The sequence below is a fragment of the Siphateles boraxobius genome, unplaced genomic scaffold, assembly GCF_051911475.1.
Source record: "Siphateles boraxobius isolate OS27281-9 unplaced genomic scaffold, OSU_SipBor_1 256, whole genome shotgun sequence".
Taxonomy (NCBI): Eukaryota; Metazoa; Chordata; class Actinopteri; order Cypriniformes; family Leuciscidae; genus Siphateles; species Siphateles boraxobius.
The window spans coordinates 350,991-375,000 of NW_027508872.1; the positions used below are offsets into that span (position 1 = coordinate 350,991).

The following is a 24,010-nucleotide window of genomic DNA, read 5'->3' on the forward strand; positions in this document are numbered from 1 at the left end:
CGGAGATTAAAGAGCTCGACTGCTGTGTCTGTGGATTGGGATCAGGTCAGATCTATCCTCGTTCAGTGTTTGTGTAGCATGTTGACTCTATTGAGGGGCGTTATTACCTCCGGTGGCGCTGCATCTGGACACGATCTCCCACAGAACCAGAGCCATGGAGTAAACATCCGCCTGTTTGAAGGACTCGATGTTCTCCAGGTCCATCCGTGACTCCAGCACTTCTGGAGCCATGTACCGCGCCGTGCCCACCTGAGGAACACACACCAGCTTGAGGATCACACACCAGCTTGAGGAACACACACACCAGCTTTAGGAACACACACCAGCTTGAGGAACACACACCAGCTTGAGGAACACACACCAGCTTGAGGAACACACACCAGCTTTAGGAACACACACCAGCTTGAGGAACACACACCAGCTTGAGGAACACACACCAGCTTGAGGAACACACACCAGCTTGAGGAACACACACCAGCTTTAGGAACACACACCAGCTTGAGGAACACACACACCAGCTTTAGGAACACACACCAGCTTGAGGAACACACACCAGCTTTAGGAACACACACCAGCTTGAGGAACACACACCAGCTTTAGGAACACACACCAGCTTGAGGAACACACACACCAGCTTTAGGAACACACACCAGCTTGAGGAACACACACCAGCTTTAGGAACACACACCAGCTTGAGGAACACACACCAGCTTGAGGAACACACACCAGCTTGAGGAACACACACCAGCTTGAGGAACACACACCAGCTTGAGGGAACACACACCAGCTTGAGGAACACACACCAGCTTGAGGAACACACACCAGCTTGAGGAACACACACCAGCTTGAGGAACACACACCAGCTTGAGAAACACACACACCAGCTTGAGGAACACACACCAGCTTGAGGAACACACACCAGCTTGAGGAACACACACCAGCTTGAGGAACACACACCAGCTTGAGGAACACACACCAGCTTGAGGAACACACACCAGCTTGAGGAACACACACCAGCTTGAGGAACACACACACCAGCTTGAGGAACACAGACCAGCTTGAGGAACACACACCAGCTTGAGGAACACATACCAGCTTGAGAAACACACACACCAGCTTGAGGAACACACACCAGCTTGAGGAACACACACCAGCTTGAGGAACACACACCAGCTTGAGGAACACACACACCAGCTTGAGGAACACACACACCAGCTTGAGGAACACACACACCAGCTTGAGGAACACACACACCAGCTTGAGGAACACACACCAGCTTGAGGAACACACACCAGCTTGAGGAACACACACACCAGCTTGAGGAACACACACACCAGCTTGAGGAACACACACCAGCTTGAGGAACACACACCAGCTTGAGGAACACACACACCAGCTTGAGGAACACACACCAGCTTGAGGAACACACACCAGCTTGAGGAACACACACCAGCTTGAGGAACACACACCAGCTTGAGAAACACACACACCAGCTTGAGGAACACACACCAGCTTGAGGAACACACACCAGCTTGAGGAACACACACCAGCTTGAGGAACACACACCAGCTTGAGGAACACACACCAGCTTGAGGAACACACACCAGCTTGAGGAACACACACCAGCTTGAGGAACACACACACCAGCTTGAGGAACACACACACCAGCTTGAGGAACACAGACCAGCTTGAGGAACACACACCAGCTTGAGGAACACATACCAGCTTGAGAAACACACACACCAGCTTGAGGAACCAACACCAGCTTGAGGAACACACACCAGCTTGAGGAACACACACCAGCTTGAGGAACACACACCAGCTTGAGGAACACACACACCAGCTTGAGGAACACACACACCAGCTTGAGGAACACACACACCAGCTTGAGGAACACACACCAGCTTGAGGAACACACACCAGCTTGAGGAACACACACACCAGCTTGAGGAACACACACACCAGCTTGAGGAACACACACACCAGCTTGAGGAACACACACACCAGCTTGAGGAACACACACACCAGCTTGAGGAACACACACACCAGCTTGAGGAACACACACCAGCTTGAGGAACACACACCAGCTTGAGGAACACACACACCAGCTTGAGGAACACACACACCAGCTTGAGGAACACACACCAGCTTGAGGAACACACACCAGCTTGAGGAACACACACCAGCTTGAGGAACACACACACCAGCTTGAGGAACACACACCAGCTTGAGGAACACACACCAGCTTGAGGAACACACACACCAGCTTGAGGAACACACACACCAGCTTGAGGAACACACACCAGCTTGAGGAACACACACCAGCTTGAGGAACACACACCAGCTTGAGGAACACACACCAGCTTGAGGAACACACACACCAGCTTGAGGAACACACACCAGCTTGAGGAACACACACACCAGCTTGAGGAACACACACACCAGCTTGAGGAACACACACACCAGCTTGAGGAACACACACACCAGCTTGAGGAACACACACCAGCTTGAGGAACACACACCAGCTTGAGGAACACACACACCAGCTTGAGGAACACACACACCAGCTTGAGGAACACACACCAGCTTGAGGAACACACACCAGCTTGAGGAACACACACCAGCTTGAGGAACACACACACCAGCTTGAGGAACACACACCAGCTTGAGGAACACACACCAGCTTGAGGAACACACACACCAGCTTGAGGAACACACACACCAGCTTGAGGAACACACACCAGCTTGAGGAACACACACCAGCTTGAGGAACACACACCAGCTTGAGGAACACACACACCAGCTTGAGGAACACACACCAGCTTGAGGAACACACACACCAGCTTGAGGAACACACACACCAGCTTGAGGAACACACACCAGCTTGAGGAACACACACACCAGCTTGAGGAACACACACCAGCTTGAGGAACACACACCAGCTTGAGGAACACACACCAGCTTGAGGAACACACACCAGCTTGAGGAACACACACACCAGCTTGAGGAACACACACCAGCTTGAGGAACACACACCAGCTTGAGGAACACACACCAGCTTGAGGAACACACACCAGCTTGAGGAACACACACACCAGCTTGAGGAACACACACCAGCTTGAGGAACACACACACCAGCTTGAGGAACACACACCAGCTTGAGGAACGCAGCTTCCACTCGCATAATAAACTTATACTGAACTTATGTCGTATTACTGATCAATTTAACTTTTTTTAAGCTAAATTCATTTTAATATAAAACATATTAGAGACTTTCATTTTGAAATGTTTCCTTTCCAGCAAAATACCATTGTTATATTTTAACTGGTTACATAGAATAAAAAAACATAATTATTGTTTATAATGAAATACATTCACATTCATTTTTTTTCTAAATGAAAGAAAAACAGGATTTGTCTCAGTCATGCACTTTCAGTTCAATGTTGCACCGTGTCATTTCCTCTTTTAATATAATGCTTTGATCTTTCTGACACAATAATCATCAACATCATTTTTGAGCATGTGGGTAAAACAGTGTCAGTTTCTCTTACAGTCTTTAACATTATTTCATTATTTTTTACATGTACACTGAGCACTTCAAGCTCAAGAATTCTCTGAAAACCAACTGTAAACATAACGGTTTATTGTATTTAAAGCAAATAAAATTGTAAAATTATTGCTATATATGAGTATGTGTAATAACTGTAATTTAAATTGATCAATTACTTAGTAATTTATATTTTATGATTAATGCATTTTATATATATATATATATATATATATATATATATATATATAAATATATATATATATATATATATATATATATATATATAATTTGAACATTTAAAATGGATAAAAATGTATATTATCCTAAAAAAAATAAAGTTTTAATTCATATTTTATTATATATAAGTAATAATTTAACATTTTTAACCATTTTAAATTATTCAAATTATACATTTAAAATAAATATGACTTTAAAATACTATTTAAAATGTATTAAAATTATAAATTAATCTTATACAATTATATATATAGTTCTAATTCATATTTGATTATATATAAATAATACATTATCTAATATATATAAAGTCATATACACACATTAAGTATATACTTTTGTAATTGTAATATTTTGCCTGAATGTCCTTGATTTCACCACTAGATGGCGTCATTTCAGCCTCAGATTACTCGACTTTATTAAACGGTTGTACTTGTAAAACTCTCACCTGTGTGAATTACTCTTAATTGTCAGCCATATTTAAATATTTAAGGCCTCAGTGCCCTTTAATATTGTTTAGTCCTGATGTTTGCAAGAGCGTTGTCATTCTCAAAGATTTGTGGTTTGAGATATTCCTGCCTGACTAAGTTTTTGTTCCTTTTTTGTGGATTGAAGCCTCCTAGATGCATCTCTCTTATCTGATATTTAATCAGAGCACTTCAGTTTGTATTGCCTCCCAAAGACTGTTTTTTTGTGTTATATACCTAAAGTACCACCTAATGCCTGGTTCAGATTACACAATTTTAGCCCGATTTTGGCACGATCCGTTTGACGTAAGGTGTCGTGGGGATTCGTAAACGACAACTGACGTCACGTCTGCGATGCTTCACGACATCACCATAAAAAGACTAGCATGTTTAAATTTTTTTTTGGTCCTCCACAACAGGTTCCTTCAAGAGTAAGTGAGTGAGTGAGTGTGTGTGTGTGTGTGTGTGTGTGTGTGTGTGTGTGTGTGTGTGTGTGTGTGTGTGTGTGTGTGTGTGTGTGTGCGAGTGAGTGAGTGAGTGAGTGAGTGAGTGAGCGAGCGAGAGTGAGTGTGTGTGCGAGTGAGTGAGCGAGAGTAAGTGTGTGTGTGTGCGAGTGAGTAAGAGTGAGTGCGTTTGTGCAAGTTCGTGAGTGAGAGTGAGTATGCGTGTGCGAGTTAGTGAGCGAGAATAAGTGTGTGTGTGTGTGTGTGCGCGAGTGAGTGAGTGAGTGAGCAAGAGTGAGTGTGTGTGTGTGTGTGCGAGTGAGTGAGTGAGCGAGAGTAAGTGTGTGTGTGTGCGAGTGAGTAAGAGTGAGTGCGTTTGTGCAAGTTAGTGAGTGAGAGTGAGTATGCGTGTGCGAGTTAGTGAGCGAGAATAAGTGTGTGTGTGTGTGCGAGTGAGTGAGTGAGTGAGCAAGAGTAAGTGTGTGCGAGTGAGTGAGTAAGAGTGAGTGTGTGTGTGTGTGCGAGTGAGTGAGTGAGCAAGTGTGAGTGTGTGTGTGCAAGTTAGTGAGTGAGAGTGTGTGTGCGAGTGAGTGAGTGAGTGAGCAAGAGTGAGTGAGTGTGTGTGTGTGTGCGAGTGAGTGTGTGTGTGTGTGTGTGTGCGCGAGTGAGTGAGTGAGCAAGAGTGAGTGTGTGTGTGCAAGTTAGTGAGTGAGAGTGCGTGTGCGAGTGAGTGAGTGAGCGAGAGTAAGTGTGTGTGTGTGTGTGTGTGTGTGTGTGCGAGTGAGTGAGAGGGCATGTGTGTTTGTACAAGTTAGTGAGTGAGAGTGAGTATGTGTGTGAGAGTTAGTGAGCGAGAATAAGTGTGTGTGTGTGCGTGCGAGTGAGTAAGAGTGAGTGTGTTTGTGCAAGTGAGTGAGAGTGAGTGAGCGAGTTAGTGAGTGAGAGTGAGTGTGTGAGTGAGTGAGAGTGATTGAGCGAGCGAGTGTGTGTGCGAGTGAGTGAGCGAGCGAGAGTGAGTGTGTGAGCGAGCGAGAGTAAGTTAGTAAGTGTGTGTGTGGGAGCGAGCAAGAGTGAGTGAGCGAGCGAGAGTGAGTGTGTGTGCGAGTGAGTGAGCGAGAGTGAGTGTGTGAGTGAGAGTGAGTGTGTGTGTGTGTGTGAGTAAGTGAGCAAGAGTGAGAGTGTGTGTGTGCGAGTGAGTGAGTGAGCAAGAGTGAGTGTGTGCGAGTGAGTGAGTGAGCAAGAGTGAGTGTGTGTGTGTGTGTGTGTGTGTGTGTGTGTGTGTGTGTGTGTGCGAGTGAGTGAGCGAGCAAGAGTGAGAAGTGAAGAGCTCAAAAACATTGCTTCTACCTGCCCTGACGGCATGTGAACGCTCACCTGTCCGCTGTTGGCCAGTTCCTCAGGAGACGTGTAGTTATCGAGTCTCAGACTGAGGCCGAAGTCACACAGACAACACGTGAGGTCTGACTTCACCAGCACGTTTGCGCTCTTCAGGTCTCGGTGAACGACGGCCACTTTAGCTCGTCCACACAGCGTTCGATCGGAGTGAAGATGAGCCACGCCCCTCGCCAGCGAGCCGGCCAATCGGCACAGATCGTCCCAGCCAATCACGTGCTGCGACAGAAACTCCTGCAGGTTTCCTCGCTCCTGATAGGCCGTTATCAGCCAATACTGTCGCGACGCTTTCCGGTCCTCTGCGGTCAGAAACTGCAGGACGTTCTCGTGCCGAAGCTCAGCGTCGGAGTAAATCTCCCATTCGGTTTTCCACGAGGCGTATTCGTCATACGAGAATATTTTCACGGCCACCGTTTGAAAGGATTGACTAGCGTGTTTGAGTCTGGCTCTGAAGACCTCTGCGAACCGGCCTTTCCCGACGGATGAGTCCAGCTGGATGGGAAGGAGCTCCAGGTTGTGGTTCAGGCTGTTGTCGTCATCCATGATGATGATGGTGCGGGATTCGCTGTCTGTGGTCGCGGGCGCTTTGAGCTTCTGCTGTCGACACACCCAGTAGAAGTAGAGCAGCGACACCAGCGAGACCAGCAGGACCACTGAGGGAACCACACAGACCAGCAGCAGCGGCGGGAGCTTCGTCTCATCACACCTGGGAGAAACTGGAACCGTGCCTGAGGACAACAACACAATTACCAATTGAACTTTTTTACGAGGGTTTTTTGTTGCTTTTTTTATTTAAGAGAAAAAGAAATATTCAAAATGATCTGTTAAAAAAAGTTTGCCCCCATTTGAATTATATATATTTAAATATATAGAATTAATCTAACATTTTTAATAAATAGAAATATTTAACAATTAATACATATTTAATAAATATTGTATACAATAATTATATAATTCAAAATGTAATATATATATATATATATATATATATATATATATACTGTATGTATACACATATAGAAGTAATATATATATAGGTTATATATAAAAATACTTTTCATAAAAATTAAATGCAATTAAATGGAAACATTTATATAATATTTTAAAGGAGAAAATTACATTACCAATATTTCTGTCATTAAACAATTCATTTAATCTGTAATTATGGATATGGGTAGGCACTATATGTGTCATTTTTTATTTTATTTATTTATTAAGAGAGATAACTATTTTTAAAATTATCTATTAAAAAATGTCACATTTAAATTATATAATTAAAAAAAATTGAAATTATTTAAAATTAATATTTTTTATATTTATATATTGTTTTATATTTATATTTTATTATGTACAATAATATATTATTGTCAATTATATTATTATATAATTATATTATTAATATATTATTCTCAATTCTTTCAAATGAAATATATATATATATATATATATATATATATATATATATATATATATATATATATATATATATATATATATATATATATATATATATATATATATATATATTTTATACATCACAACTTTTATCATTTTATTTTCAATACATACATTTATATAATATATTTTAGAGAGAAAAATTCCATCAACAATATTTCTGTCATTTAACAATTCACCAAATCTGTAATTATGTAGATGGGAAGGCTCTATATTTAATGTGTCATTAATGAAAACGAGGCTGTGAATATTCAAGCAAGCTGCTGAAATCACCATTTCCAATTTGATAAGAGTTATTTTAGAATCATTGAGATACTATTATAGTTTTTGTTAATATTTTGAATTAGATTTTATTTTTACATCTACTGTTTTCATTTTAAATGGAAAGGTTTAGCAATTTTGATTTGATTTTGTAATTTTTTATATATTTTTAAATATACCTGCCTGTATAGTTTTTATTAAGTTTTAGTTTATTTATTATTAGTGTTTTTGAAAAGTAAAGTCAGAAAAATAAACTTAATTCAAAGGGAGAGCAAGATTATTTTCCGACTCCATTGGCAGACATTTGTTTCAGTCACAAACTCACTTCATTCTTATCAGTTTATCAGAAAACAAACGTAATGTCCTTTTGCATCTCAAAAGTATCTTGATTCAAGGATGTTTATATATTTGTACTGGAAAACAAACATTTGGATGGACAGACGATTTGATCTCAGATATTTTCTGCACCAAAAGTTTCCACACAGAGTCACATGATGCGGCTTCCTGTTTAACAAATCTAAATCTAGATTCTAGACATTTCTGAAAAAAGAAAGAAAAAGAAAACATTGTGAGTGATGCTTTTCTTTCTGTAAAATCCCCTTGTTACAGTAAACAGAGTGATGTGCAGCACAACACAACCGCACGTGTGCGCAGACAAACACACAAATAACATGCGGCTATAAAAACATTGAGATGATCTTTACACACAGACAGGAGGAAACCACACGTCTGAAGATTCAGATCCACAGACAGTCATTACATCAGTCTGACAAACACTGAAGATCATCAAGAAAGTGTCTTAACCTTGTGACTGTGTATGAGCTGAGAACAACTCTACTTATCCTGATCAAGAACTGTCCACTGGAAGCTGTTTTAATCCACATATTTTTATGCATATTTTGGGATATCACGCCAAGATGTGCATTAATTCTGAAAATGCACATACAAAAAAAGTATGCACCGACTCAAAATAGTTGGATAAATATTTGATCTGATAAGATATGCGCATAAACTATCAGTGTGCAACAAAACTCATGCGAGTCATGTGATTGGATAACTGGAGAAACCAGCGGACCAATGACATCGCAGCATTTCAAATGTTGGTTTGGTGGTTCTGAAAAACTGGTTTATTTCCTCCAGAAGCGCCTCTCACGAGTGTGTTCCCGAACACAAGAGATCACGTTATTGAGTTTCGTCTGACGCTCTGAGACACACTCATTTATGATGGAGGGAAAAACAGCCACATTGAAGAAACTTACACTTTTATTACTGATATTTTGCGCCAGTTTCCCAGGAAGTGATTTTGTTTTCTTGAACACATGGGAAGGAAAAGCGGCTTTTTTCACAAATTTTTATTCAACACTCCAATTTTACGCAGAAGTTAAATCACAACTTTGGATGGAAACATAGCGATTGATATCCTGGTCAAAAGAGTGTGTGATCATAATGTTTCTGAAAGTCTTTTTTACTTTGATCAAAAATACAGTACAATTATGAGATATTATTCTAATGTAAAACAGCTGTTTTCTATGTGAATATATAATAAAGTGTCATTTATTCCTGTGATCAAAGCTGAATTTTCATCATAATTACTCCAGTCTTAGGTGTCACATGATCCTTCAGAAAAAAAGTATAATATGATGATTTGATGCTCAAGAAACATTTATGATTATTATCAATGTTGAAAAGTTTCATATTTTTGTGGAAACTGATACATTTTATTTCCAGGATTCTTTAATGAAAGTTCAAAAGAACAGCATTTATTTGAAATAGAATCTTTTGTAACATTATAAATGTCTTTACTGGCACTTTTTGATCAGATTAATGCATCTTTGATGAGTTAAAGGATCTCGTTCCTTGTTTAATCTTGTAAATGCTGAAAATTCATTTAATGCGTCCTTAATAAACAAAAAAGTCTTACCGAGCCCAAACCTTTGAAGCTCTCATCAGGGCTGGACTGGGACAGAAAATCGGCCCTGGCATTTTGGCACAGACTGGCCCACTACATATGATCATAAACACCACCCATCTTTGACACCCCTGGAATAATGTTCAACTACTATTCATTAAAACCACTAATGGCATGTAATGAGTGAGTAGGAACGAGTGAGAGTTAACAGATGAAATAAGTACAAAATTGTAATTTATTAATACAATTGAACTATACTCCGCAGCGATGCATCAAAAAACAAGCTATAAGCTGCACTGGCATAGCATTGATAGCAATACCAGTGTTTCCCACAGGATCTTTGGTAAAACTGTGGTGGGGGGACCTCTGTCGCTCTAGGGGGGTTTGGGGGCATGCCCCCCCTAAGAAAATTGTGTGCATTTTAATGTTGAATTCATCAATCTGGTGCACTTTGAATGTTAAAAATTAAAAGCTCCAACCCATTTTTAGTGTGCAAATTAAACACAGAAAAAAAACTCTTTTAGTATAAAACTATATTTACTATATTACACTACTACATAATAATAGTTATAATTAATCTCAAGACAGTAGCCTAATAGCCATATATTGTAAAACACGCATTGCACTGAAAAATAAAGAAAACTTTCATAATTAGTTTTGTACTAATTTATAAACTTGAAAGAGATAAGCACATGATCTTTTATTTTGACGGAAACTGCATCAAGCTTTTATTTTGGTGGAAAACATACAATCGCGACTCATTAAACTTCTAGTAAATTGCTGTAATCGTCAACAATGCAGATGTGGAAATAATGCGTAACTAGGTAATGGGTTCCTACACTCATAGCCAAAGTGTTTTAAAAAGTAGTTCTGCTTACTACAGACTCTACACTTTCTCATCTCTCTCCTGATCCTCCTCACTATCCTCCTCATCAGCCACTGGAGCTGATGAAGGTCCTGCTGCTGCAGAAAACACATATACTTTGACACATTTTACAGCGTCTGCTTGAAGGGCCTATATCTATTCTTCACGCTATTTCTCTGCACATTCCTTGCGTTTCTTCTCCATCTCTCAGACTATAGACAGATACACAGTACACTTGACACTGCACGCTCACTCAAAACAAAAATGGGGAGGTGTTTCAAGATGTGATTGGGCCAGCCCAGTGTCAATCAAGAAAACAACCAATGGGCCGCTGATCTACGTGTTTCATGGGCCGGTCTGTCATTGCAAAAAAATATGAATTAACCCACTAACCCAGCGCCGTCAATTAAACAAAACAAAACGAATGGGCTGCCGATGTACGAGTTTTATGGGCCGTAAAAAATAAATAAAAATATGAGATGTATCGGCCCAAAAAGCACGTCGGCCCACCGGGCATTTGCCCGGTATGCCAGATTACCAGTCCAGCCCTGGCTTTCATTCATCAGCATCTTTCAGATTCACTCTTAACCCTCAAGGGTTTTTCACAGCAATGCAATAGAAGAACCATTTCTGGTTCCTCACAGAGCCTTGAGTTTGTCACGGGCTTTTTTCTCCATTCTGTCACTAGCCACGTTTCCATTACACTTCAAATTGCGCAAATTGAAATTGTGAATTGAAAATACGCCCAATGGAAACACGTCAATTTCGCAAAAACTCAAATTTATCGCAAAAAGAAAGAAATATTTCTCAAAACTGCAACAGAAACAGTGTTTGTGCATTTACAGCTCACCTGACGTAGATGACGCGGTGTGTTTGGACAGAATACGAGAGATTTCTTTATTAAATTCATAAAAGACAAAAGAATTACAGGAATACTGGATTCTAAACCACAAAGAAATGCCACAATCAAGACCTCGAAGCAGAAATGAGGAGAAAGACCCAAAAACTCCTCATATGTGCCACTCACAGTATAAGGGGTTTTCCTTACCATTAATGCCTGGATAACACACATACCTCTCCTTTGATTATTAATAATGGCCAGTGCAGTGGCTAAGATATGACTCACGAGAGGAAAAAATTACGTTTTAGTCGCATAACATCGGTTAATGGAAACACCGTCATTTCGCATTCGTTTTTTGTCGAAATTTAGAAAAAAATCGCAAATGTTTTGCGCAAATCTGTAATGGAAACGCGATGACTGATGGAGTTTTGGTTCATTGCCACTGTCACTTTTGGCTTGCTTAGAATATTGAATTTAGTATTCAACAATATTATTGTTCCCTTTCAGGAACGTCGAGGTGCGTGAAACGCTGCGGGAATGCCTCTTGCGTTTTGCGTCATGAAGCACGTATGGAATCAGCCCAATGGCGAGACGGAACGTCACGAGTGACGTCATCGACCAGGAAACTATAAAGCACACCCCTGAACACAATGGCGACAGCTTCTGTTGTCTTCAGCAAGCGCTCTGTGTGTGAATCTGTCCCTGTGTTTTTGTCTGTTCTTAGTGATTGCTAGGCAGGAGTTTTTCACTTAAAAAACTATATATATATATTCACATATATCAGTATGACGAGCGAGCAGCAATATAGAAAGTGTGTTCCCCCCTGTACTCGTTTTCTCACGGGTGGGGATACACACGATCTCTGTGTTGTTTGTTTGGGAGTGCAGCATGCCCAGTCAGCTCTCGAGGGGGCTGATTGTGAGCATTGCGAGCGTTTTCCATTAAGAACGCTCCGCTCCCGCCGATCACTCTTCGAGGAGAGTAGTTCGGTTCGCGCTCCCCACGGCTCGGGTCCCGCTTCTGTCGAGGCAGAGCGGCGGCGCCTGTCGTGGGGATCGCAAATGGATCTGTCAGCGGGGTTTGAGACGGGCTCTGCCTTATCTCAGCCTTTAATTGCCAGTTCCAGTGCCTCAGTTCCGGGTGTGGAAGCACGCATTGCGGTTTCTTCCCCCCAGGCTGAGGCACCAATACTGCAGCTATCCAGTTCTGAGGAGCTGGTTGTTGTCAGTATTGAGACAGGGGATGTTGAGGACTCGTCACCTCATTCCCCTGAACATGAGGAGATTATGGAGGTGCTCACTCGTGCTGTATCAAAACTAAGCATTGAGTGGCCAGCCGTTAGGCAGGAATATGTTTCTAAAAGCAAGCTTGACGAACGATTTTTGCCTTCCCGCTTTCAGCCTCCACGGCGGTGCCTTCCGTTTCTTCCCGATCTCCACACCGAGGTGTCGAGGTCATGGAAGAGACCCGCCTCTTATCGTGTGTTTAGCCCCCAGACTTCCACATATTCTAATATATCGGGAGCTAAGTTATATGGTTATGGGGCGATGCCCAAGGCAGAGGAGACTCTAGCTAGCCATCTTTCTGCTGAGTCTTCCTCGTCTCTTAAGAAACCAGCTTTACCCACCAAGCCTCTCAGAAATACTTCGGCTCTGGTGGGTAAGGCTTATTCGGCGGCTGGTCAGGCTTCGGCGTGTCTGCACACGATGTCAATATTGCAGGCATACCAAGCCGATCTTTTAAAAGATATGAGTGAGAGTGAGGAGGTCAGTACTTACGTGGTTCGAGAACTGCGTCAGGCTGCAGATTTATCTCTGCGTGCCCCCAGGGAATCGGCTAAACTAATGGGCCGTTCTATGGCAGCCCTGGTGGCCGCAGAGAGACACTTGTGGCTTAATCTGTCTGATATGAAGGATAAAGAGAAAGATTTTCTTTTGGATGCTCCACTTTCTCCATCTGGTTTATTCGGTGACGCGGTAAACACGGTCATAGATAAATTTCAGGAAGAAAAGAAACAAGCTGCAGCTTTTCAAAAATTCCTCCCTCTTAAAGTTCATGTCCCAGGGTCTGCTGGGCGAGTGCAGACCAAGCCGTCGACTAGCTCCTCACATAGGGCGCAACAAAGGCAGAGTGTCGCGTCTCGTGGCCCCCCTTCTAAACAGTGGGAACAGACGCGACAGTCTCAGGCGAAGCCTTCTAGTGGTAAGACTGATCTGAGGACAGTCATTATGGCTAGGAAGGCTTCGTCTAAGAAGTCCTGACGCCACTGGTGTCAGGATGCTGAGGGTGGTCCCCACCGTGAGAGGGAGGTGTTCACCGCTTCAGACGATGCCCGAGCTCTCACGGTGCCCTCAGGGGTCCCTTCTGCCAACCCCGCCTTCGTGTAAGGGCGCAGACGGGCCCAGCGAGCGCTTTCCCGAGGGACGCTCGCCCCCTCTGAGGAGGGGTTTAGAGCAGTCAGACCAGTCGTCCCCTGCCGGTGCGCCGTTACAGGGCGCTGTGTCTGCTGCTCAAAATATTCCAGAGGCCAGCCTCGAGAGGCTGGTACCCTTAGTAGATTTTCTGGCAGAGTGGAAAAGTCTTCCAAAAATATCTCAGTGGGTTCTGCATTCGATAGAAAGGGGTTATGCCATTCAGTTCAGATCTCCTCCTCCTCGATTCAACGGGGTCCTGCCCACCGTGGTGGGCCCCGAGCAGGCTCTGGTAATGGAACAAGAGGTGAAAACGCTCCTTCAAAAAGAGGCTATAGAACGGGTTCCTCCTCCCAGCGAGGAGTCAGGTTATTACAGCCGATATTTCATCGTTCCAAAGAAGGATGGGGGGTTGCGTCGAATTTTAGATCTGCGCCTATTAAATCGTGCTGTAGCCAAGCTCAAATTCAAGATGCCTACGCTAAAGCAAATCGTGTCACAAATCAGGTCTGAGGACTGGTTTGTCACGATAGATCTGAAGGACGCATACTTCCACATCTCCATCCTTCCGCAACACAGGAAGTTCCTGAGGTTCGCTTTCGGGGGCGAAGCGTACCAATATCGTGTTCTTCCGTTTGGCCTAGCTTTATCTACCCGCACGTTCACGAAGTGCATGGATGCAGCGCTAGTCCCGCTGCGTCTCCAGGGCATTCGGATACTGAATTACATAGACGATTGGTTGATTCTCGCTCAATCGCAGCAGCAAGCGGCTCGGCATCGAGATGTCGTCCTCGCACACATCAAAAAATTGGGGTTGAGGCTGAATGCCAAAAAGAGTGTTCTATCTCCATCACAGATAACATCCTTTCTGGGGGTACTATGGGATTCTGTGGCAATGCGGACTCGCCTGTCGCCTGCCCGCATCGCTTCGATTCTCTCAGCTGTAAAAAGAGTGAAGCTAGGCCAGTTGCTCACTGTAAAGCAGTTCCAGAGACTGCTGGGTCTGATGGCAGCAGCGTCCAGTGTTATACCCTGCGGCCTGCTGTACATGACATCATTACAGATGTGGCTCAGGACCAAGGGGTTCTCCCCGAGGGGAAACCCCCTCCGCGTGATCAAAGTTACACGGAGTTGTCTCCGTGCTCTGGTCATGTGGAGGGATCCTTGGTTTCTGTCCCAGGGACCTGTGTTGGGAGCTCTTTGTCGTCGTGTAACGCTAATGACAGATGCTTCCCTCACAGGCTGGGGGGCGATCATGAGTGGTCGCCCAGCACAGGGTCTGTGGCAGGACCATCATCGATTTTGGCATATAGATTGTCTAGAGATGTTGGCAGTGTTTCAGGCTCTGAAGCACTTCCTGCCAGACCTGAGAGGTCATCATGTTCTTGTCCGGTCCGACAACACATCGGTGGTCTCTTACATAAACCATCAGGGGGGTCTGCACTCTCACCCGTTATACAATCTGGCTCGCCGGATCCTTCTATGGTCCCAGGGGAAGCTTCTCTCATTGAGGGCGATTTATCTCCCGGGGTATTTAAATCGGGGAGCGGACATCCTGTCGAGGCAGGGGCGGAGGCCCGGGGAGTGGAGACTCCACCCCGAGGTGGTGGAGCTCCTTTGGATGCAGTACGGTCGTGCCGAGGTAGACCTATTTGCGTCCAGGGAGACATCACACTGTCCACTGTGGTTTTCTCTCAGTCATCCAGCCCCGCTGGGGTTGGACGCTATGGTGCAGGCGTGGCCGAGGTCACGCCTGTACGCCTTTCCCCCGATTGCTCTGCTCCCAGGAGTTCTGGAGAGGGTTCGCCGGGACGGGGTCAGTCTATTATTGGTAGCCCCGTTTTGGCCGGCCCGAGTATGGTTCACGGACCTAGTGTCTCTTCTAGACGGCTCTCCTCTGGAGATTCCCATCAGGAGGGACCTTCTCAGCGAGCAGGTTGATACTTCACCCCCGCCCAGAGTTGTGGAAGCTATGGGCTTGGCCTCTGAGGGGGCCCAGCTCGTAGGGGCTGGTCTCTCAAACGAGGTTGTTGAGACCATCCTTCATTCCAGAGCTCCTTCCACGAGGAGGTTATATGCCTTGAAGTGGAGGCTCTTCACTTCTTGGTGTGGAGAACACCTGTTGGACCCAGTTAACTGCCCAGTGGGTGCAGTGCTGGAGTTCCTGCAGGAGCGTTTCTCCTCAGGGCTATCCCCCTCCACACTAAAGGTGTATGTGGCGGCACTTGCTGCTTACCATGTCCCTTTCAGTGGAGTCTCTCTGGGGAGACACCCATTTATAACTCGCTTTCTTCGTGGTACTTTGAGGCTGAGGCCTGTAGTCCGCACGAGGGTGCCAGCATGGGACTTAGCTATCGCCCTAGAAGGTCTTTCCCTAGCTCCCTTTGAGCCTATTGAAGAAGTTGCTGATAAGTTTATTACTTTGAAGACTATTTTTCTCCTTGCCATTTCTTCTCTTAAGAGAATCGGAGATATTCAGGCTCTCTCGGTTGCTCCTTCGTGTTTGGAGTTTTCACCTGGGATGGTGAAGGCTTTTCTCCACCCCAGGCCAGGTTATGTCCCTAAGGTTCCTACCAATGTGGGCAGACCTATAGTTCTGCAGGCCTTCTGTCCTCCTCCTTTTACATCATCTGATCAGGAAAAACTTAATCTGCTCTGCCCTGTTCGGGCTTTAGATGCTTACGTCCACAGAGCTGCCCTGTGGAGAAAATCAGAACAGCTGTTCGTTTGTTTTGGACCACCTAAGAAGGGGTCCCCAGTGTCTAAGCAGAGGATGAGCAAGTGGGTGGTTGAGGCCATCTCACTTGCCTATGAGTCGGTTGGTCAGCCTTCACCTTTGGCTGTCCGAGCTCACTCTACCAGGAGTATGGCGGCTTCCAAAGTCTTATTGTCAGGAGTCTCCCTCCAAGACGTTTGTGATGCGGCAGGCTGGTCCTCACCGCATACTTTCGTCAGGTTCTATGACCTAGACCTCAGCTCCACCCCTGGGGCGCAGGTGCTTTCGGCTGAATTTAATCTTTGATTCACACAGTCGGTCACTTGCTCTTATGGCGACGTGGGTATTAGCGTTCCCGCAGCGTTTCACGCAGCTCGACGTTCCTGAAAGGGAACGTCCCGAGTTAGGTATGTAACCCTAGTTCCCTGAAAGAAACGAGACGCTGCGTGTCGTTGCCATACTCCCGGCATTCCCTTGATCGACTTGCTTCAGACTTTTTCCAGAAGCTGTCGCCATTGTGTTCAGGGGTGTGCTTTATAGTTTCCTGGTCGATGACGTCACTCGTGACGTTCCGTCTCGCCATTGGGCTGATTCCATACGTGCTTAATGACGCACAACGCAAGAGGCGTTCCCGCAGCGTTTCACGCAGCGTCTCGTTCCTTCAGGGAACTAGGGTTACATACGTAAGCCGGGACGATCTCCTGACACCATTATATGAGAACTGAACTGGACGATGACATCACTGTTTTCTCCAGAGCGGCTATATATATATATATATATATATATATATATATATATATATATATATATATATATATAAATGAACTAAATTAATAACTTTTTTACAACAAAAATTAACCATCACTGATGGAATGTGACGCTATTTTCTTCTAGACACAAACTGTGTTGCATTATTTTCCTGTTATCTCTATAACTAATCTCTAAAGCTGCTTTGAAACACTCTGTATTGTAAACAGAGCTATATAAATAAAGACTTGACTCGAGAGTGTGTAAGAGCCTGTGAAACTGACCGTCAGTAAAGTAGAGCTGGTCGTTACACTCTTCTTTATTACAGGAGCAGATGAACTCATCCTCTGCCCCCTTTACTCGCTTCATCACACAGACGCTGCTGTTGAAGTCCTTCAGGAACTGACCACGAAACGCCAGCGCTGGGTCGTGACACACCGTCTCGATGAACGCGCTCCCTTCGCTTCTCCTCCTGAAACACATCAACATCTGAGATCAGGAGACCATACTTTAATATTAAAGGTGCTGTCTGTCACTTTTTCACTCCTCTAAAGCAGAAAAATACCATAATATGTTTGCATATATTCAGGAAACATGCGAAGTTCACATTTTCGTTTCTCTGAAAAACACTTCTACGGAGAGTTTTTTTACTCTGAAATGTGTTTCCAGGCTGGGATGTTGTTTTTGTCTTGGTCTGTGATATTGCACGCTGACAATTTGCATTGATTTGGACTGCAGTACCTATCTCCACCACTAGTCATTCTTACAGACTGCAGCTTTTGTTTACTCATTTTGAGATGATACATGTGGACGATTACCAGAAGTGTGTTTGTTTAAAAATCCACCATGTCAGTCAAACATATACTATATCTGTGAGCCTGGATCACAAAACCAGTTACAAGTCGCACAGTTATATTTGTGGCAATAGCCAACAATACATTGCTGGGTCAAAATTATCGATTTTTCTTTTATGCCAAAAATCATTAGGATATTAAGTAAAGATCATGTTCCATGAAGATATTTTGTAAATATCCAACCGTAAATATATCAAACATTTATTTTTGTGTGAATGCAACACGATCGTTAACATAAATGCACAACTTTAAAGGCGATTTTCTCAATGTTTCTTTTTTTTGCACCCTCAGATTCCAGATTTTCAAATAGTCATTTCTCTGCCAAATATCGTCTATCCTAACAAACCATTCATCAACGGAAAGCTTATTTATTCAGCTTTCATATTACGTATATCATTATGTATGACTGGTTTTGTGGTCCAGGGTCACATATGTTCAAGGGCTTGGGGCAGTGGTGTAGTCTAGTTTTTTGTAGTAAGTATACTGTGATATACCAGCCCCCCACAACCCCCGCCCGCCGCCCTCGCCCATTTTCTACTGTTTAGTGTTAATCGCCATCAAACTCAGCCAGTAAAGAGCTACATTTAGCCTTAGATGTTATATGAATATGGTCCCTGAAGCACAGGTTTTATCAGCTGACAATTAAAAGACTTAAACATTATAAGCACAAATAAAAAAGGAATTGATATTCCTTTAAAATTATGTTTTAATTAAATTAAATTTTAAAAAAATTAAAAAAAGAAGAAAAATAAAATAAATAAATAAAAAAGAATTAAGGCTAATATGGTAACAAAAAAATAATTAAATCTTTTTTTATTATTATTATTATTATTATTATTATTACTATTTAGTTCATTTTCATCATCTCTGTTGTATCTGTAAGATTGTCTTCTGTTAAGTTATTTCCACTTACACACCCATACATAGGCCTACATGCACACACACACACACACACACACACACACACACACACACACACACACACACACACACACACACACACACACACACACACACACACACAAACACACACACTGACACACACACACACACACACACACACACACACACACACACACATTTACGTATGTTATTTTCATGTTTACATGTTAATGTTTATGTATGAGACATTTATGTTTTTTGTTGTGTCAGTTACTTGTATGTATTGGATTATATAATAATAAAAAAATTATAATAATGTTTTAATAGATTTGATTATTATTATTTTAAAAAGTACATCTTACTATGCAATTTCTTTCATAATTCCCTCGAGTTACTTTATTTATCTCTACAAACTTTTATTTTGGTGGGTTGTAATAAAGACATTTGAGCTTCTGTGTGTTTTAATAAACTATTATTATTATTATTAGGCCTACTTGAAGTATACTCTACTGTGCAATAGTAATATATTTCTGTTATATTTTCTTCAAGTTATACAAAACTTTGATTTTGACAGGTTGTCATGAAGACTTTAAAGTTTGTGAGTGTGTATATGATACGAATGAATGACGATAGTTTTATCAAATGAAATGCTAAAATTATTGTGAAGTGACTCTCATAAAAGCTCTGCAAAGAAGTTCAAACGTGTCACGTCAGTGTGTAATACAGAGCCGGCTTCAGACTGCGCTCAGCAGGGGGGCATTTATTTTCAATGGGTGGGCACGAGGTATGGGGACTTTTTTTTGGATATCAGATATCCTATATTTATTATTGCTACTGCCTTTTCTGTTAGCTATTACCATGAAGTGATGCAACCCATACAATAAACACATAAACCATTACACATTGTTGCAAGACGTTCAACTCTTAATAAATTTGATTAAATAAGGGTTAAATAGGCCTAGGCTATACAAAAAAAAATTGCAAGACCGACTCTGACCACAGCTTTATTATAAACAAAGCTAACGAACATGCACACAGTCTCTCACTGACAGGATAGTAGTTTAACTGCTATCTCACTGGGGGAAGAGAGAAAAAAAGCTACACATCTTTATTCTGCTTTGCTCTAACATAAGCGTTTACAATAACCTACTATTAAAAAAGCATCATGTAGTTACCTTTATCAAAACAGTTTATAAGTTTTCATCTGTTTGCTTTGTTTTGAATGCAGCCAGGAATCTCGCACCAATTGAAAGTCATTTCATTCATGTATTAACGTGCAAGTGATTTGGGGGGGGGGGGGGGGTTCTCACAGCGCCACACTGTGGTCTTAGGTCGGCTTTATTATATTTTCAGCTAATGAGCAGTTTGTGGACATATATTTTTATTATTTATCATAAATATCATAATATTTATCATAATTCAATTTGGGGGGCATAAAATACATTTGGGGGGGCATTGCCCCCTAATGCCCCCCCATACCGCCGGCACTGGTGTAATACAGCACACATTGAGCGCTCATTCACAGAAACACACAGAACATTCAGAGTTTATTTCAATAGCAGTCTTTTTGAGCTTTAATATTCATAGACACTTAGTACATATCGAGATTTGATTCATTGTATCATTACTTTTGATTTATTCATTCAAAAATGGCCAAATTGCGTGACGTTCCGCTTTACAGTAGGAAGTTACATTTGTTGCTGGATTCCGCGATTGGATCCGTGTCGCTGCGCAAACACACACGTTTCGGCGGGGTGAATTTATGAATGAAAGTTCTTTCACAATACGATGTTGTTACGAATCCTCACGGTTTTTAAAGTGGGTATACGGAGATCCTTGACATTTTCTAGTGGGTATACGGCGTATACCTGCGAATCACGTAGACTACACCACTGGCTTGGGGTCAGTAAGATTGTTTGTGTGAAAGAAATTAATGCTTTTATTCAGTAAAATCATTGAACTGATCAAAAGTGACAGTAAAGATATTTATGTCACAAAAGATTTATATCACATAAATGCTGTTCATTTGAACTTTCTATTCATCAAAGAATCCTGAAATAAAAATGTAAATAACGGTTTTCAACACTGATAATAATCATAAATGTTTCTTGAGCATCAAATCATCAACAAAAAAAAAACAAAAAAAAACAGAAAATAGTAATTATCCACAGACGTATTGCCGGGTGAGTTTGTAAGATGAAACGCGTCTGATAATCAACTATTAATAATCAATCTAGCACTGGTTAATCACTCATTAACTCTTTCTGTCTCGTCTCGATCGCTCTGGCTGCGTGTTTCACTCTCAGTTTGACTGGAACTATTTCCCACGGGATTATGTGGAAGTCAGACAGGATTTCCTGAATCACAGTGAAACCATTTCCTGATGAACACAGTCGTCGCCGACATTCGGTCATTCAGACTGGAAGAACACACAGAGTTCACATAGAGGGAACAAAACTGAAGCACAAACACCTTGACAGCGATGATATTTACCCTCTGGAGCTCTGCGCTCATTTTTGACCAAATAAATTTACTTTTTTGTTTTTTTTCTTCATCGGAATGGTACGAAACCTGGTAAAGGTTTTGGCACTTGCTATGTGAACACACAAAATATATAATGGACATGATTCGAACAGGCTAAATGGTTCTGAAAAAAATAGTCACACTTGTGTTCCTCGCGGTCAAAAATGAGCCGAATGAATGGGACACGAGTTTCATCTAGTGGACACTGTTGGTACTGCAGCCAAACACTATCTGACTGAAAGCTCATTTTTTGAGATATAAAGCTCAAATTTTGAACACAACTTGTTTAGATTTATGGCTTTGATTTTCTAAAGTAAAATGTTTTTGAAATATATATTTAATATAAAAACTGAAAATAGTATTTTTGCACATTTTTCATAACAATAAACGTAATTCTGTACATTTTTTACTTCAAAAACTTTTTTCACTTCAGCAATAATCTGTGTGTCGTATTTGAAAAGAGATCAAACTTAAATCTGCTTTAAAGCATTCAAGATTTACGAAATGTAATTTTCAGGTATATGCTCAAAAAGTGAATACAGTGTAAATATAATTTAGTAGCCTACCATAAAATCCCCTAAAAATACAAAATATTAAATAAAAACATTATTGAACTAAAATATAGCACACTCATTTCATTGAAATAAAAAGAAATTGAAGAGCACCAGTTAAACACAGCATCTGCTGCTTTCATTAATGCAACGAGTGATCAAGGTGTGCATTTTAGATGTAAGGGACACCACGTGTCCCTTACATCGACATGTTTCTACGGTGGCCCTGAACGGACAAACGCGTTTCATCACTATGTTTGTTCTTCATGCAAAGAAGCCAATAAAACACTGTCACAATGATGAACAAGTAACAATAATATTCGCAATAATACGTATATCATTTTACTGAATAATTAAGTAAACCTAATTTCTAAATTTATCTTTGTAAAGAAACCTCATTGCTGAACTGGCTACTCTCTGCTGTCTCAGACGATGACATCACTTCCTGACGGCCACCGTAACTTCTGTTGGTTGTAATTTCGCAACCTCACCACTAGATGCTACTAACAATTACACACTGCACCTTTAAATATAATAACCAGCTTCTCAGATGTTTCTCTGAGATCAAGACTCCAGTGATCTCACGTGTGTCTCCGCTAGAGATTGAGAAGAGAGTGTCTGAAACTGAGCTCAGGTTCAGTCGATCTCGAAGTGTGTGTACACGAGAGTAGTGTTGACGTACCAGGAACTGACGCACACTTGCTCGGGTTTCTCGCATATCGATGAGACTTTGCAGGAGGATTCGCAGACGCCGGTGGCGTTACACATCGTGGATTCGATGTCGCAGAACTTACAGAGCTGAGGGAGCTTGAACGGGTTTTTTTCTAATGAACTCGCTGCAAAAACACACACAGAGAGAGAGAGAGAGAGAGAGAGAGAGAGAGATAGATGAAATGAAATGCCTAAATGCACACAAATACATATCTATTTAGTGCTGATGATATTATAGCATATTTTTGCATAGGAGATCACGTCTGCACTCACACAACTAACTCCGAAACACACACACACACACACACACTTACACACACACACACACACACAGTCGTATAGTCGTAATGGTTTTAATACTGTACAAACTGTATATTCTCTCTCCTTACACTAACCCTAACCTGCCCATCACACACACACACACACACACACACACACACACACACACACACACACACACACACACACACACACACACACACACACACACACACACACACACACACACACACACTAATACTAACACTCACTGACACACCCAAACACACACACACGTATCTTATCCTCAAGTATCTACACATGTATACACACATATCTTGTCCTCCTCAGTGTGTGTGTTCAGCAGCAGGTGCTCGTTACACACACACTTACTCACATGTATCTCTCTTGTCCTCCTCAGTGTGTGTGTTCAGCAGCAGGCGCTCGTTACACACACACACACACACACACACACACACACACACACACACACACACACACACACACACACACACACACACACACACACACACACACACTCACTCACACACACACTCACTCACATGTATCTCTCTTGTTCTCCTCAGTGTGTGTGTTCAGCAGCAGGCGCTCGTTACACTCGTGTCCCGTACAGGCGCAGAGACGCAGAGATTGTCTGATGCTCAACACACACTCCGGGCCGCTGTAATCCTGCAACATCACACCGCGCAGCGCTTGCGTGGGGTCGTGACACATCGTCTCCACGGTAACCATCCCAGCATCCCTCCACCTGGACGACAGAGATCAGGATAATGCATCTTTATCATACACACTCATTCTGCACGGTGAAGCTTTTCTGAGCGCATCGATATCCGGATGTTCCAGATTTGCAGCAGAACGTTCTGTGTGTGACACGACATCCCAACATGCAATGTGCTCAACCCTTCATTTATAGCGTTAC

General features: G+C 42.5%; 1 protein-coding gene across 1 annotated transcript in view; it reads right to left on the bottom strand.

Moving 5' to 3' along the window:
- The window catches only part of tgfbr2a (transforming growth factor beta receptor 2a), a 30,364-nt gene that overhangs the window by 2,342 nt on the left and 4,012 nt on the right, over positions 1–24,010 (bottom strand). The window contains exons 3-7 of the mRNA XM_077243991.1: positions 23,634–23,839; positions 22,784–22,937; positions 17,576–17,763; positions 6,069–6,814; positions 108–249 (exon numbers count right to left, since the gene is read on the bottom strand). Coding sequence (XP_077100106.1) covers positions 108–249; positions 6,069–6,814; positions 17,576–17,763; positions 22,784–22,937; positions 23,634–23,839 — 1,436 coding nt within the window. The remainder of the gene's footprint in view (positions 1–107; positions 250–6,068; positions 6,815–17,575; positions 17,764–22,783; positions 22,938–23,633; positions 23,840–24,010) is intronic.